The 16318-nt window shown below is 30.3% G+C and overlaps 1 protein-coding gene across 1 annotated transcript in view; it reads right to left on the minus strand.

Moving 5' to 3' along the window:
- Positions 1-16318, minus strand: part of LOC133659834 (ephrin type-B receptor 5-like) — a 121568-nt gene that overhangs the window by 30739 nt on the left and 74511 nt on the right. The window contains exons 4-5 of the mRNA XM_062062620.1: positions 12425-12594; positions 6526-6821 (exon numbers count right to left, since the gene is read on the minus strand). Coding sequence (XP_061918604.1) covers positions 6526-6821; positions 12425-12594 — 466 coding nt within the window. The remainder of the gene's footprint in view (positions 1-6525; positions 6822-12424; positions 12595-16318) is intronic.

Here is a 16318-nt window from a genome sequence, read left to right on the forward strand (position 1 = left end):
TGTTAACAAATGTCAATGCATCAAATTATGAGCTACATTATTTTTTTCTATTTTTTTTTTACATTTAATCAGCCCCTTAAGTCATCCAGAATGTATACAATTATAAAATGATATTGCTGAATAGACAATATGACTATTTTATTTGTATTTGTTCAGTCCATGTTTAAAAGCAAGGTATTTCTGCACAAGTGCCAGTTTGCACTAAAAAAGCAATCCCGCAAAACAGTTTCAGTTTTGATAAATCACTCTGCATGTGCTAATAATTTATTTTTTTTGCATTTTCTCCTCCCAGTGTTGTGAACATTTTGATGATCAGCATATATTCTACATAGTCATGAAGACACGCCCCCTATTCCGCTCACTAAAAAAATTGAGTAGATCAGCTTTGCGTGTGCTATCTAGTTTGCACGTGTTTTAGTCCACACAAATACTTTTTCATTTTCAAACTCAACTTATTACATGCATTTTTTTAAAGAAAAAAAAAAGTTTGCATGTCGGCAAAAAAAAAAAGAAAAATTCTCAAATAATGGGAGATTACCTGTACGGGACTGTGATGTAGGCGGGTTAGGGTGGGCAAATCGAGCGCTCCTTTGTTGTCATAAACCTCCCCTGAGCTCATTGTGAACAAACATGGCGGCGATCGTTTGGGACTTGGTCATTTTTTTTTTTCGGAGAAAGACATTTTGTGTGCGATTTTCGGGAAAAAAAAACAAACAAAAAAAAACATCACGCTCCAACACATCAAACCTTCAAACCACTTGAACCGCCAGCATCGCGAGGGACAATGTTTTGGAAGCCCGTAGCAGAGAACGGTGCATGTGCACAAATTGTATAAAAATAAAAAATAAAAATAAAACATATGAATAAGTTGATCGGTTATCTGTATCGTTTTTGATTTAGACAATATCCTGTTTATTCAAATTAATTAATAATAATCCATCCGTCCATCCATTTTCTACCGCTTGTCCCTTTAATATTTAATAATAATAACAATGATAATAATTATAATAATATTAATGATAATAACAATGATAATAATAATAAGGATAATGATAATTATAATAATAACAATGATAAGAATTATGATAATAATGATAAGAATATTAATGATAATAATAAAAATAATATTAATAGTAATACTAATAATGATAATATTAATGATAATCACAATGATAATAATATTAATGATAATACTAATAATGATAATAATATTAATGATAATGATAATAATAATAATAGTAATAATAATAATGATAATATTAATGATAATCACAATGATAATAATAATAAGGATAATGATCATTATAATTATAACAATGATAATAAAATGATAATAATGATAGTAATATTAATGATAATAATAATAACAGTAACAATAATTATAATGATAATATTAATGATAATCACAATGATAATAATAATAAGGATAATGATTATTATAATAATAACAATGATAACAATTATGATAATAATGATAATAATATTAATGATAATAATAAAAATAATAATAATAGTAATACTAATAATGATAATATTAATGATAATCACAATGATAATAATAATAATGATAATACTAATAATGATAATAATATTAATGATAATGATAATAATAATAATAATAATAGTAATAATAATAATGATAATATTAATGATAATCAGAATGATAATAATAATAAGGATAATGATAATTATAATTATAACAATGATAATAATAATGATAATAATGATAGTAATATTAATGATAATAATAATAACAGTAACAATAATTATAATGATAATATTAATGATAATCACAATGATAATAATAATAAGGATAATGATCATTATAATAATAACAATAATAATAATGATAATAATGATAATAATATTATCATTAATATCATTAATAATAATAATAATAATAATAATAATAATAATAATAATGATAATGATAATCACAATGATAATAATAATAAGGATACTGATATCATAATAATAACAATGATAATAATGATGATAATGATATTCATATTAATGATGATAATAATATTTATAATAATGATAATAATAATAACAATAATGATAATATTAATGATAATAACAATGATAATAATAATAATAAGGGTAATGATAATCATAATAATAACAATGATAATAAAAATGATAATAATGATAATAATAATACTAAGAATAATACTAAGAATAATACTAAGAATAATACTAAGAATATTAATGATAATAATAATGATAAAAAATTATGATAATAATAATGATAATAATAATGATAATAATAATAATAATAATAATAACCACCTCATCTGGCTCCTCTCGATGTGGAGGAGCAGCGGCTTTACTTTGAGCTCCCCCCGGATGGCAGAGCTTCTCACCCTATCTCTAAGGGAGAGACCCGCCACCCGGTGGAGGAAACTTATTTGGGCCGCTTGTACCCATGATCTTGTCCTTTCAGTCATAACCCAAAGCTCATGACCATAGGTGAGGATGGGAACGTAGATAGCCCTGTAAATTGAGAGCTTTGCCTTCCGGCTCAGCTCCTTCTTCACCACAACGGATCGATACAGCGTCCGCATTACTGAAGACGCCGCACCGATCCGCCTGTCGATCTCACCATCCACTCTTCCCTCACTCGTGAACAAGACTCCGAGGTACTTGAACTCCTCCACTTGGGGCAAGATCTCCTCCCCAACCCGGAGATGGCACTCCACCCTTTCCCGGGCAAGAACCATGGACTCGGACTTGGAGGTGCTGATTCTCATCCCAGTCGCTTCACACTCAGCTGCGAACTGATCCAGCGAGAGTTGAAGATCCTGGCCAGATGAAGCCATCGAGACCACATCATCTGCGAAAAGCAGAGACCTAATCCTGCAGCCACCAAACCGGATCCCCTCAACGCCCTGACTGCGCCTAGAAATTCTGTCCATAAAAGTTATGAACAGAATCGGTGACAAAGGGCAGCCTTGGCGGAGTCCAACCCTCACTGGAAACGTGTCCGACTTACTGCCGGCAATGCGGACCAAACTCTGGCACTGATCATACAGGGAGCGGACCACCACAATCAGACAGTCCGATACCCCATACTCTCTGAGCAGGACTTCCAGAGGGACATGGTCGAATGCCTTCTCCAAGTCCACAAAGCACATGTAGACTGGTTGGGCAAACTCCCATGCACCCTCAAGGACCCTGCCGAGAGTATAGAGATGGTCTACCAATCCACGACCAAGACTAAAAACCACACTGTTCCTCCTGGATTCGAGGTTTGACTATCCGGCGTAGCCTCCTCTCCAGTACACCTGAATAGACCTTACCGGGAAGGCTGAGGAGTGTGATCCCACGATAGTTGGAACACACCCTCCGGTTCCCCTTCTTAAAGAGAGGAACCACCATGGTTGGGCAAACTCCCATGCACCCTCAAGGACCCTGCCGAGAGTATAGAGCTGGTCTACCGTTCCACGACCAGGACGAAAACCACACTGTTCCTCCTGGATCCGAGGTTGGACTATCCGGCGTAGCCTCCTCTCCAGTACACCTGAATAGACCTTACCGGGAAGGCTGAATAGTGTGATCCCACGATAGTTGGAACACACCCTCTGGTTCCCCTTCTTAAAGAGAGGAACCACCACCCCGGTCTGCCAATCCAGAGGTACCGCCCCCGATGTATGGAAACATATTTTTCTTCTAAAATTTAGTGGGCACGGCTTATATACCGGTGCGGTCTATAGTTAAGAAAATGCGGTACTTGTTAAATAAAACCTTTTTTTTTGGCTTTTTATGATTACTTATGGCTACTACGCTACTGTGGTACTTGGAGAGCCTAGTGTTTGCTGAAAAAAAAACCAGCTTGCTTGTGAACCTAATGAGGAAAAAGGGTATGGAAAATGTTCTTACTTTATGCTAATTATTTACCGGCAAGTCTTTGGTCACATGACATAAATACAAATAGTGCTAATTAAACCACAACAAAATGTATCTTTTTTTTTCTTTTTTTTTAAATTGTTTTAATTAATTTATTTTTTTTAAATCTGTGTGTAAATAAAAAATTTAAAAAAACATGTCTTCTTTAAAAAGATGCTGCAATAAGTTGCTGCACGACACACCAAAGCGCTCAGTTAACAAATGTTCTGCTCTACTTGCTGGCGATAAACTCTTGTATGAATAATTCAAGTGTGACTTTTTTATTTTATTTTTGTTTTACTTTCTTTCTGCCTTAATGTCAGCCATGTATTTTTGATCACTCTTCATGCCTGAAAAAAAAAACGGGAATAATCAGAACATTAACCCTTCGGTAGCCTTTTTTTTTAGTAGGGATGCACAAACTAGTATCGGACCATTTCTGTTCAAAGCTTTGGCTGATACTTTATTTTGGGTTACGTGTGTGTTCATACGCAGTGTGGAGCCGCTCCTCCTCAGCTAATAATCATAATTTTCATTATGCAAAAGAAGCATGTTTCTTACAAGTAGTATTATCACCGGAGGACATAGCTAAATGTTACACAAAGCCTTGCTGTATGCAGAAACTTTCTCACTGAGTCTGTAAACAAGAACAAAAGAATATATATACTGATATATATATATATATATATATATATATATATACAGTATATATATATATATATATATATATATATATATATATATATATATATATATATATATATACAGTATATATATATATATATATATATATATATATATATATATATATATATATATATATATATATATATATATATATATATATATATATATATACATACATACAGTATATATTTGTTAGGTCAGGAACAAACATGGAAGCTATTTCATCCCTACAAGCCTGCTCTTGAGGGGATTTCAGGAAAAAAACAAAGGAACAATCCCCTGAAGAGCAGGGAAACCTACAAAACAAGCTTGCAGGGATACAATTGCCTTCGTGTTTTTTCCTGAACTAAAGAATATATATATATATATATATATATATATATATATATATATATATATATATATATATATATATATATATATATATATATATATATATACATATATATATATATATATATATACATATATATATATATATATATATATATATATATATATACATATATATATATATATATATATATATATATATATATATATATATGTATATATATATATATATATATGTATATATATATATATATATATATATATAAAAATGTATTTAAACAATGTTTTTTTATCAATCATTTTGTTCTATACATGCTAAAGTGTATATTAATGCACACATGCTAATAATTTGTATATTAATGCTAACATGCTAACAATTATGCTTGGCGACAACGTTGCATCAGGATTATTCAATCTTCATTTTTGCTTGCTGCATTTTCTCTCCGCGCCCCGCACTTTTCCGTCATTTGCTCACGGACGAGTGGCCATCACGTCGCCATGACCCAAATGTGTCACATGGCTTTCACCAGGACTCGACCCCCCCCCCCCCCCCCCATGTCTCCATCTCTGTAGCTCATCTCTTATGCTTTATGACGATGAGTACTGATATCATCCCGCAGCGGCGATACGTATGTTGGTTTGTCAGCAATGTAAACAATTGAATATATACCTTGTATACAATTATGTTTTAATTCAACTTGGAATAGGCTCCAGCACCCCCTGCGACCCCAAAAAAGGACAAGCGGTAGAAAAATGGATGGATGGATAAACTGGTCCCTAAAGATACCTTGTTATTGTGCAATACCAAGATATTCAAATCATTATTGCAATACTTTATAATTATTATTATTTACATATTTATAAATATATAATTTAATAAATAATACTTATTATTATTTATTTATTTTTAAATTATTATTATATGAACAATATATTAATTATATAATATATTAATATTAATATATATAATATATTTATTTTAAAAAAAATATATATATATATATATATAATATATATATATATATATATATATATATATATATATATATATATATATATATATATATATATATATATATATTATTATTTTTTTTTTAAATATATATATATATATATATATATAATATATTAATTTTAATATATTAATTATATAATAAATGAATTACTTAAAAAAATAAAATAATTATAGTTACTCATTACTTTGCCAAAAAATTTATCGAATTAGTAACATATTTACTCTTTGCTAAATCTAATGAGTTACTAGGGAAAGTAATTATTGTATTACTTTAAAAAAAGACAATATCAAGCTTATTAAGTTAAACGACGTTTCATGAAAGCAGAGTGTGTGCCTTTTAAAAGTGACGTGTTTTTATCCATCCATTCATCCATTTTTCCTACCGCTTGTCCCTCTCGGGGTTGGCTGGAGTCTATCCCATTGACAAAATAAAGTGTCTAGTGCACAATAGGTAAACAAAAACAAAAACTACTATTGGCTCTTGTTTGAATAATTTTACTTTGCTCTCAAAGCTTTCCTGTATTCAGACCCAAACTCCCTGACTTTGTCAACAGTAACCACATTGAGTGAAGAAAAGTGATTTTGAAATCAGCCCGTCTTACCCAAGCAAGCGGAGCCGTTGTCGTTGGGTTGGTAGCCGCCGTCGCAGACGCAGCCGCCGACCGCCACCATCCACTCGCCTTCCGCGTTGCAGTGCATGCGAGGCTTGCCGCCCGCCGCGGCCTGGCTGTGGGTCACGCACGTGCCGTTCACGGCCACCAGGGACGTGGTTTCCACCCCTGACGGCGTGGCCGGGTAGGACGCCAAGTGGAGGTTGGTGGCGGGACAGCGGCGGTAAAAGACCGACACCCCTATGAGGGAAACGCAGGCGCCGCTGTCCACCACCGCCAGGACGAATCTAGGCGGGGAAACAACACGGTCAGACTGAGATTGTAAATATGATAACTGTGTTTTATTTGTTTTCTATTTATTTAATTATTCTTTTTCATTTGTATTTTTTATGTGATAATATAATAACACTGTTAATGGATAATAATCAGTCTATTTTCAAGTTATTTTATTTTATTTTTCTTATTATTTCTAAATGTTATAATTTTGTTTTTATATTAAAAAAAATTATGATAACACTGTTTATGAACAATAGGCATCCCTAATATTTATTTTAATTTTTTCAAGTGTGTTCTATGTATTTTTTACCAAAATTAAGCAGGGTTACTTTATTCTACTTTTTTTTATTTTTTTCATTTTTTATATTTGTATTCTTTTTTAAAATAATTGTACTAATTTTGTAGTTATAAAAAATATGACAATATGATAACACTGTTTATAAACAATAGTAATCTCTAATATTTTTTGAATTTTTTTCAAGCATATTCTACGTATTTTTGACCAACTTAAGCAGGACTATTACATGTATTTACTTTTTTTATATTCTTATTTTAATTGTTCTAATTTTGGTTTTATGAAAAAAAAACGGACAATATTCATCCAGAACACTACTCTATGTATTGTTATTTCCTTCCAAGCGTGTTCTACATACAGTATTTTTGGACAAATTTAATTTATTATCATTTTGAAGTTCATTTATTTTTTTAATATTTTTTTTAATTGTACTAATTTTGTTTATATTTTAAAAAAAATGTATGATAATAATAATATTTTCAAGCATATTCTACGTATTTTTGACCAAAATTAAGCAGGGTTATTCCATTTTTGTACTTTTTTTAAATCCTTATTTTAATCCAGAACCCTACTCTATTATTGTTTTTGTTTTTTAACGTGTTCTATGTATTTTTGATCAAAATTAAGCAGGGTTAATTTTTTATAATTTTTCAATTCATTTTTGTTTTCATTAATTTGTTTTAATTGTACAATTTTTTTAAAAATAAATAAAATTAAAAAAAAAAATATATATATATATATATATATATATATATATATATATATATATATATATGATAATACTGTTAATGAACAATAGTCATTCCTAATATTTCTTAAATATTTTGCAAGCATATTCTACGTATTTTTGACCAAAATTAAGCAGGATTAATTATTTTTTTACATTGTTTTCCATTCTTATTTTAATTGTTCTAATTTTGGTTTTATGAACAAAAATTGACAATCATACAAAACCCTACTGTATTTATTGTTATTTTTTTTAAGCATGTTCTCCGTATTTTTGGCCCAAATTAAACAGGGTTAGTTTATAATTTTGTATTTCTTTTTATTATTTTTATTGTATTTGTTTTAATTGTACTAATTGTGTTTTTATTTGAAAATATATATATACATTTATGATAACACTGTTTATTTCTTTAATTTTTTACAAGCATATTGTACATATTTTTGATCAAAATTAACTAGGATTATTTAATTGTTTTACTTTTTTTTGCCATTCTTATTTTAAATTGTTAGAATTTTATTTTTATGCAAAAAAAAAAAAATTGCACAATAATAATCCAGAACCCTACTTTATTTATTTTTATTATTTTTGAACGTGTTCTACGTATTGTAGACCAAAATTACGCAGGGTTAATTCATTATCATATTTCATTTAATGTTTTGTTTTTTTAAACGTTTAATTGCAATAAAAAAAAAAAAATAAAATTAAAAAAAAAAATGATAATACTGTTTATGAACAATAGTCATCCCTATTATTTATTGTAATAATTTCAAGCGTATTCTACGTATTTTTTACCAAAATTTAGCAGGGTTATTCCATTTTTGTACTTTTGTTTAATTCTTATTTTAAATGTTGTAATTTTGGTTTTATTAAAAATGGACAATAATCATCCAGAACTCTACTCTATTATTGTTTTTTTTTAACGTGTTCTACGTATTTTTGACCAAAATTAAGCAGGGTTAATTTATTATGACTTTTCATTTCATTTTCTCTATCTTTATTAATTTGTTTTAATTGTACTAATTTTCCATCCATCCATCCATTTTCAACCGCTTATTCCCTTTTGGGGTCGCGGGGGGCGCTTGTGCCTATCTCAGCTACAATCGGGCGGAAGGCGGGGTACACCCTGGACAAGTCGCCACCTCATTTTGTTTTTATTTAAAAAATAAAATACAATTATATATATATTTATATATATATATATATATATATATATATATATATATATATATATATATGTATGTATGCATATACATGTATGCATATATATGTATTTATATATATATGTATGTATGAATATATATAATATATATATATATATATATATATATATATATATATATATATATATATATATATATATATATATATATATATATATATATGTATGTATACATATATATATATATATATATATATATATATATATATATATATATATATATATATATATATATATATATATATATATATATATATGTATGTATACATGTACATATAAGTGGAGGAGTTCAAGTACATCGGAGTCTTGTTCACGAGTGAGGGAAGAGTGGATCGTGAGATCGACAGGCGGATCGGTGCGGCGTCTTCAGTAATGCGGACGCTGTATCGATCCGTTGTGGTGAAGAAGGAGCTGAGCCGAAAGGCAAAGCTCTCAATTTACCGGTCGATTTACGTTCCCATCCTCACCTATGGTCATGAGCTTTGGGTTATGACCGAAAGGACAAGATCACGGGTACAAGCGGCCGAAATGAGTTTCCTCCGCCGGATGGCGGGGCTCTCCCTTAGAGATAGGGTGAGAAGCTCTGCCATCCGGGGGGCGCTCAAAGTAAAGCCGCTGCTCCTCCACATCGAGAGGAGCCAGATGAGGTGGTTCGGGCATCTGGTCAGGATGCCACCCGAACGCCTCCCTAGGGAGGTGTTTAGGGCACGTCCGACCGGTAGGAGGCCACGGGGAAGACCCAGGACACGTTGGGAAGACTATGTCTCCCGGCTGGCCTGGGAACGCCTCGGGATCCCCCGGGAGGAGCTGGACGAAGTGGCTGGGGAGAGGGAAGTCTGGGCTTCCCTGCTTAAGCTGCTGCCCCCGCGACCCGACCTCGGATAAGCGGAAGAAGATGGATGGATGGATATATATATATATATATATATATATATATATATATATATATATATATGTATGTATGTATGTATGTATGTATATATGTATATATATATATATATATATATATATGTATGTATGTATATATATATATATACATATATATATATATATATATATATATATATATATATGTATGTATGTATATATATATATACATATATATATACATATATATATATATATATATATATATATATATATATATATATATATATATATATATATATATATATATATATATATATATATATATATATATATATATATATATATGTATGTATGTATGTATGTATGTATGTATGTATGTATGTATGTATGTATGTATGTATGTATGTATGTATGTATATATATATATATATATATATATATATATATATATATATATATATATATATATATATATATATATATATATATATATATATATATATATATATATATATATATATATATATATATATATATATATATATATATATATATGTATGATTGGACGTAGTCATAGTTCTACAATGTCAACCATCAACCCACACTACTATTCCACTATATCGAACGCAAAACATGTTGTCCCTTTCACAAACTTCACAGTTTACCTGGAATTTCCAGTAATTTTCTTCCCATTGACAATGAATGGGAAATATATAATTGACTGCATATCCCACATTTCTCATCCGATTTGAACCGTTCCAACATCCACACACTCCACTCCCTTTGGACCAATCATAAAACCAGTTTCCAAGTTCAAAAAATTCCGGGAATTTTCAGAATTGTTACTATGTCAACATTTTTCAACCGTTTCAGAGAATTCCAACATCAACCCATTCATATAGTCTAGGACAATTATTGTTTTATCTACATTTTCAAAAAAATCCAGTTTTGACCGAAAATTCCTATTTTAATTGTTCAGATTTTGGTTGAATAAAAAAATGGACAATAATCATCCAGAACCCGACTTTATTTATTGTTGTTTTTTTTAACGTGGTCTACGTATTTTTGACCAAAATTAAACATAATTAATTTTTTACAATTTTTTATTTCATTTTTATTATTTTTTATAATTTTTTAAATTGTACCAATTGTGTTTTTATTTTTATTTTAAATATATGATAACATTCTTTATGAACAATAATCATCCTTAATATTTCTTATAATTTTTTCAAGCATATTTTACATATTTTTGACCAAAGTTAGGCAGGGTTAATTAATTATCATATTTAATTTAATGTTGTTGTTTTTTAAATGTTTAATTGTACTAATTTTGTTTTTATTTAAAAAAAAAATGATAACACTTTTTATGAACAATAGTCAAACTTAATATTTATTAAAAAAAATTTCAAGCATATTCTATGTATTTTTGAGCAAAATTAAGCAGGATTATTTTACTTTACTTTTTTAAATTCCTATTTTAATTGTTCTAACTTTGGTTTTATAAAAAAAAATGGACAATAATCATCTCAAAAAACTCCTGTTTTTCCCGAAATTTCTCGAAAACTCCAATTCAAATGAATGGACTTATTCATATTTATATGATCCCCAAAATTCTCAAAAATTTTGCGTCATTTTTTATCTGACCCAAAACTTTTCAACTGCAATAAAAATATCAAATGGAATTTCACATAAATACTTTTTCTTATAACATAATTATCAAAATGTTGTTTTTGGATACTGATATCGGTCCGACATCATCGAATAAAGAAATGGTATCGGCTTGCATGTCAAACGTGCGATACCATGCGCGATACAAGCAGTCCTGCGGCGAGTTTAGAGCGACTTAACATCTAAATTTGCATTTTACTAAAAGTATTTCCAAAAGGTAAACATGCTCGGCTATAGGCTACTAGGACCTTGCAGCTACACAACAGCTAAGCAAACTGTAGCGCACAAGCTAGACACAAGTAATAATTGAACAATATCGCAGTGTGAAATAGCACATTTGTCAATATAAAGTATCAAATAGTTATTGTTGCATATTACTTACACATACAAAAACTACTATAATGTATAAATAATAAATGATTAAATAATTATTAAAATAATGAAATGATGCAATCGATGATTAAGTGAATATTTAAATAATTAAATGTAATTTTACATTAAATTACTACATGTATGGCTTTAGGATAAATAATAATTATTGAACATTTAAGGAATTATTTAAAGATGTATTTATTTAATTTGGACCTTCCATAAATAAACATTATGTATAATTTTATAAGTATTAAACATTATCATTTGTATTTTGTAATTAAGAATTTGTAATTATCGGACAATTACCTGCTTGCAGATTTCAGTTTAAAAATTGTTCAAGCTTTTTACGCAAAAATTAAGCAGTTTTGCATTTTATTCCATGATTGCACTTTGTATGATGTGAATAAACTGTGATCATACGTACAAGCTTTTACCACGCACATGTGGAACGGTCAAGTTTTACCCGTTGCGTGTGAGCGGGGCGAAGCTGCGCGTCTTGACGTTGACGCGACTGTATCGCTTGTCCTGGTACTGGTGTGGCGAGCTCGGCTCCACCTTGGAAAAGCTCTTGTCGGCGGCGATGGTGTCGATCTTCACCCAGCCCTCCCTGGTCACCTTCTCGCCGCCGGACGGCTGAAAATACACGTCACAAACTATTAAATGGCACAAAAGAGGACGAGGAATAGCTAAACATGCTTCACTACACACCGTAGGAGGATACAATAGCTCACCGGCGTCACAATGTAAACAAACGCCATGGGTGGATCTACACCTGACATCCACTGTAATGATACCAAGTACAAGAGCGTATCTAGTCGATATTACTATGATTCCTTGATACTTTTTATCATCACAAAATCTTTTTTCCTTTTTAAAAAATATTCATGTTATGTTTATAAACTCAGGAAATACGTCCCTGGACACATGACGACTTTGAATATGACCAATGTATGATCCTGTAACGACTTGGTATCGGATCGATACCTAAATGTGTGGTATCATGCAAAACTAATGTAAAGTATCAAAACAACAGAAGAATAAGTGATTATTACATTTTAACAGAAGTGTAGATAGAACATGTTAAAAGAGAAAGTAAGTAGATAGTATTATTAAATGAACAAGTAGATTAATAATTCATTTTCTACCACTTGTCCTTAATAATGTGTACAAAATAATAGGTGTATAAATGACACAATATGTTACTGAATATGTCAACTGACTAATTAGGAGCCTTTGTTTGTTTACTTACTACTAAAAGACAAGTTGTCTAGTATGTTCACTATTTTATTTAAGGACAAACTTGTAATAAGAAACATATGTTTCATGCACCCTAAGATTTTCTTGTTAAAATAAAGACAATAATGAAATTATTTGTGGTCCCCTTTATTTAGAAAAGAACCGAAAAGTACAGAAATACCGGTACTTTAATAAAATATTTGTATCAGGACAACACTAATATATATATATATATATTTTTTAAATGTATTTATTTATTTTTCCTTATTTGTTTTTCAGGCAAATTGATGCACTTTAAGTGTTTTCTCATACAGACTAAAAATATGATAGTAAAGTTATTATTTTTTGTTGTAAATTGATCTATATTACTTTTATTGTTTTTTTGTTGTTAAAATAAAGCCAATAATGGCATTTTTTTCTGGTCCCCTTTTTTTTTTTAGAAAAGTACCGAAAAGTACCGACATACCGGTACTTTAATAAAATATTTGTATCATGACAACACTAATATATATATATATATATATATATATATATATATATATATATATATATATTTTTTTTTTAAATGTATTTATTTATTTTTCCTTATTTGTTTTTCAGGCAAATTGATGCACTTTAAGTGTTTTCTCATACAGACTAAAAATATGATAGTAACGTTATTATTTTTTGTTGTAAATTGATCTATATTACTTTTATTGTTTTTTTGTTGTTAAAATAAAGCCAATAATGGCATTTTTTTGTGGTCCCCTTTTTTTTAGAAAAGTACCGAAAAGTACGGAAATACCGGTACTTTAATAAAATATTTGTATCAGGATAACATATATATATATATATATATATATATATATATATATATATATATATATATATATATATATATATATATATATATATATATATATATATAATTTATTTATTCCTTTTTTTTTAAGTCAATTGATGCACTTTGAGTGTTTTCTGATACAGACTAAAAACAATGATAGTAAAGTTATTCTTTTTTGTTGTAAATTGATCTATATTACTTTTATTGTTTTTGGTTTTTTTGTTAAAATAAAGCCAATAATGCCATATTTTTGTGGTCCCCTTTATGTAAAAAAGTATCGAAAAGTATCAAAATGCATTTTGGTACCGGAACCAAAAAATTGGTATGGGGACAACCCTAGTCATTGTGGAAGTGGCTTCCTAGCGGTCCCACTGTCATACCCGGCACATGAGCCGAGCGTGCAGGTTTTAACAAGGTTTTAATAATAATGTTTTCACAAAAAGTTTTCTCTCCAGTAGAACGTGACTTTTCAGTCACGTCCGTATCCTCTCTCCCCTCCTGCTCCCGGCTGCTTATTGTTAAAGACAACAGGTGATTAGATTAACACGTAGCGCCTGTGAAATCTAATTAACCTGCCAGCTGTGTCTCGCCGTCAGCACTGCCGTCTGATGGTGCTCTGTCCTCAGCACCATGGACAGAGGCGGTGACTTTTGCTCCTGCAGGCAACGCTGGCTACATCTCCCTCCACACACATATTGTTTGATACGTTGAAACGAGTCTACGGCAAATAATAATACGTAATTTATCTGGACGTGAGGTCGCCAAAAGCAAACGCGACAATGTCAGTCATGTTACAAAAAAGTAGCAATCGCCCTAATTGTTCGCTATTGCCGAGAGCGGACTTTATTTTCCTGACAGCACGCCGACGTGAGGCTAATACGCCGCGATTCCCCAGATCCAAGATGTCGTCTCTCAAACCCCCCCTCCAGACCGGCTGGTTGGCCCCAAGGCTTCTCTCAGTCCAAAGATGTTTTGTGAATCTTTCGGGTCTTTCATCCGGAGACGTTCCTTCCTCCCTGTGAAGTGACGCCCAAGTGGAGCGTGATCCGCCAAGGCCACGGGGAGGGAAGCGCTATTTGTAAAGACGACTCGATGCCTTTTAATCAGAGCCTGACGAGGAAGCAGACGAGAGCCGAGGCGGAGCAGGAAGCTCTCGCTTTTGTCCTCATCAACATTAACTCTCACAAATCCAGTCTCATTTATCCCGTCATCTATTCCGTGCATCTCAGGGTGCCTTTATAAATACTTCATAATGCAGCAAGGTCGTTTCATTCTCTCTTTTGCATGTAAAACACAACAAAACAAGATTACAGAGGTCATGTTTGAATTTTTAATCGACACGGAAACACTTCCTTGTGGTCTACGAAACACGTGATGCTGGTTCTTTGGTCATAATGTTGCACAAATTAGGTTTTACAGACCATCACGTCTTATTAGAACAACAAAGACGACTATTTTCGGAGAAAAGTGGACTTGCTACCTTATCTTTTTGAAGCTGAATATACTGAGGATGAACTAGTGCTTCTAGAATCCTGCACGAAGGAAGAGTGAGACGTTGGAATTTGAAAATGTGGAATTTGAAGCCATGCTATTTTGATATAAATGGAGTGATTACCTAAATAAACCGGAAAAAATAATCATATTGATGATGATACACGCAGCACGTCATGCATGTATCATGACAGAGCTGTGTAGGAACAAAACATGATATATATATATATATATATATATATATATATATATATATATATATATATATATATATATATATATATATATATATATATATGTATATATATATATATATATATGCATATATATATATATAAATATATATATGCATGTATATATATATATATTTATATATATTTATATATATATATATATTTATATATATATATATATATATATATACATACACATACAAATACATATATATATATATATATATATATATATATATATATATATATATATATATATATATATATATATATATATATATATATATATATATATATATATATATATATATATATATATATATATATATATATATATATACATACAAACAGGCAACAGGAAACAGGAAACAGCCAACAAGAACCAGGATAACAGGTTACAACAAACAGGCAACAGGCAACAGGAAACAGGAAACAGGATACAATCATCGAGCCCTGACTGGAGGGCGAGGCAGGCATAAATAGTAGCCTGATTGGCAACTGCAACCTGGTGTGCCAGGCTGCCAATCAGGGACAGGTAAGGGAAACGAGCTCTCAGGGAGACATGCAGGAAATG

The sequence above is a fragment of the Entelurus aequoreus genome, linkage group LG11 (assembly GCF_033978785.1).
Source record: "Entelurus aequoreus isolate RoL-2023_Sb linkage group LG11, RoL_Eaeq_v1.1, whole genome shotgun sequence".
Lineage (NCBI taxonomy): Eukaryota > Metazoa > Chordata > Actinopteri > Syngnathiformes > Syngnathidae > Entelurus > Entelurus aequoreus.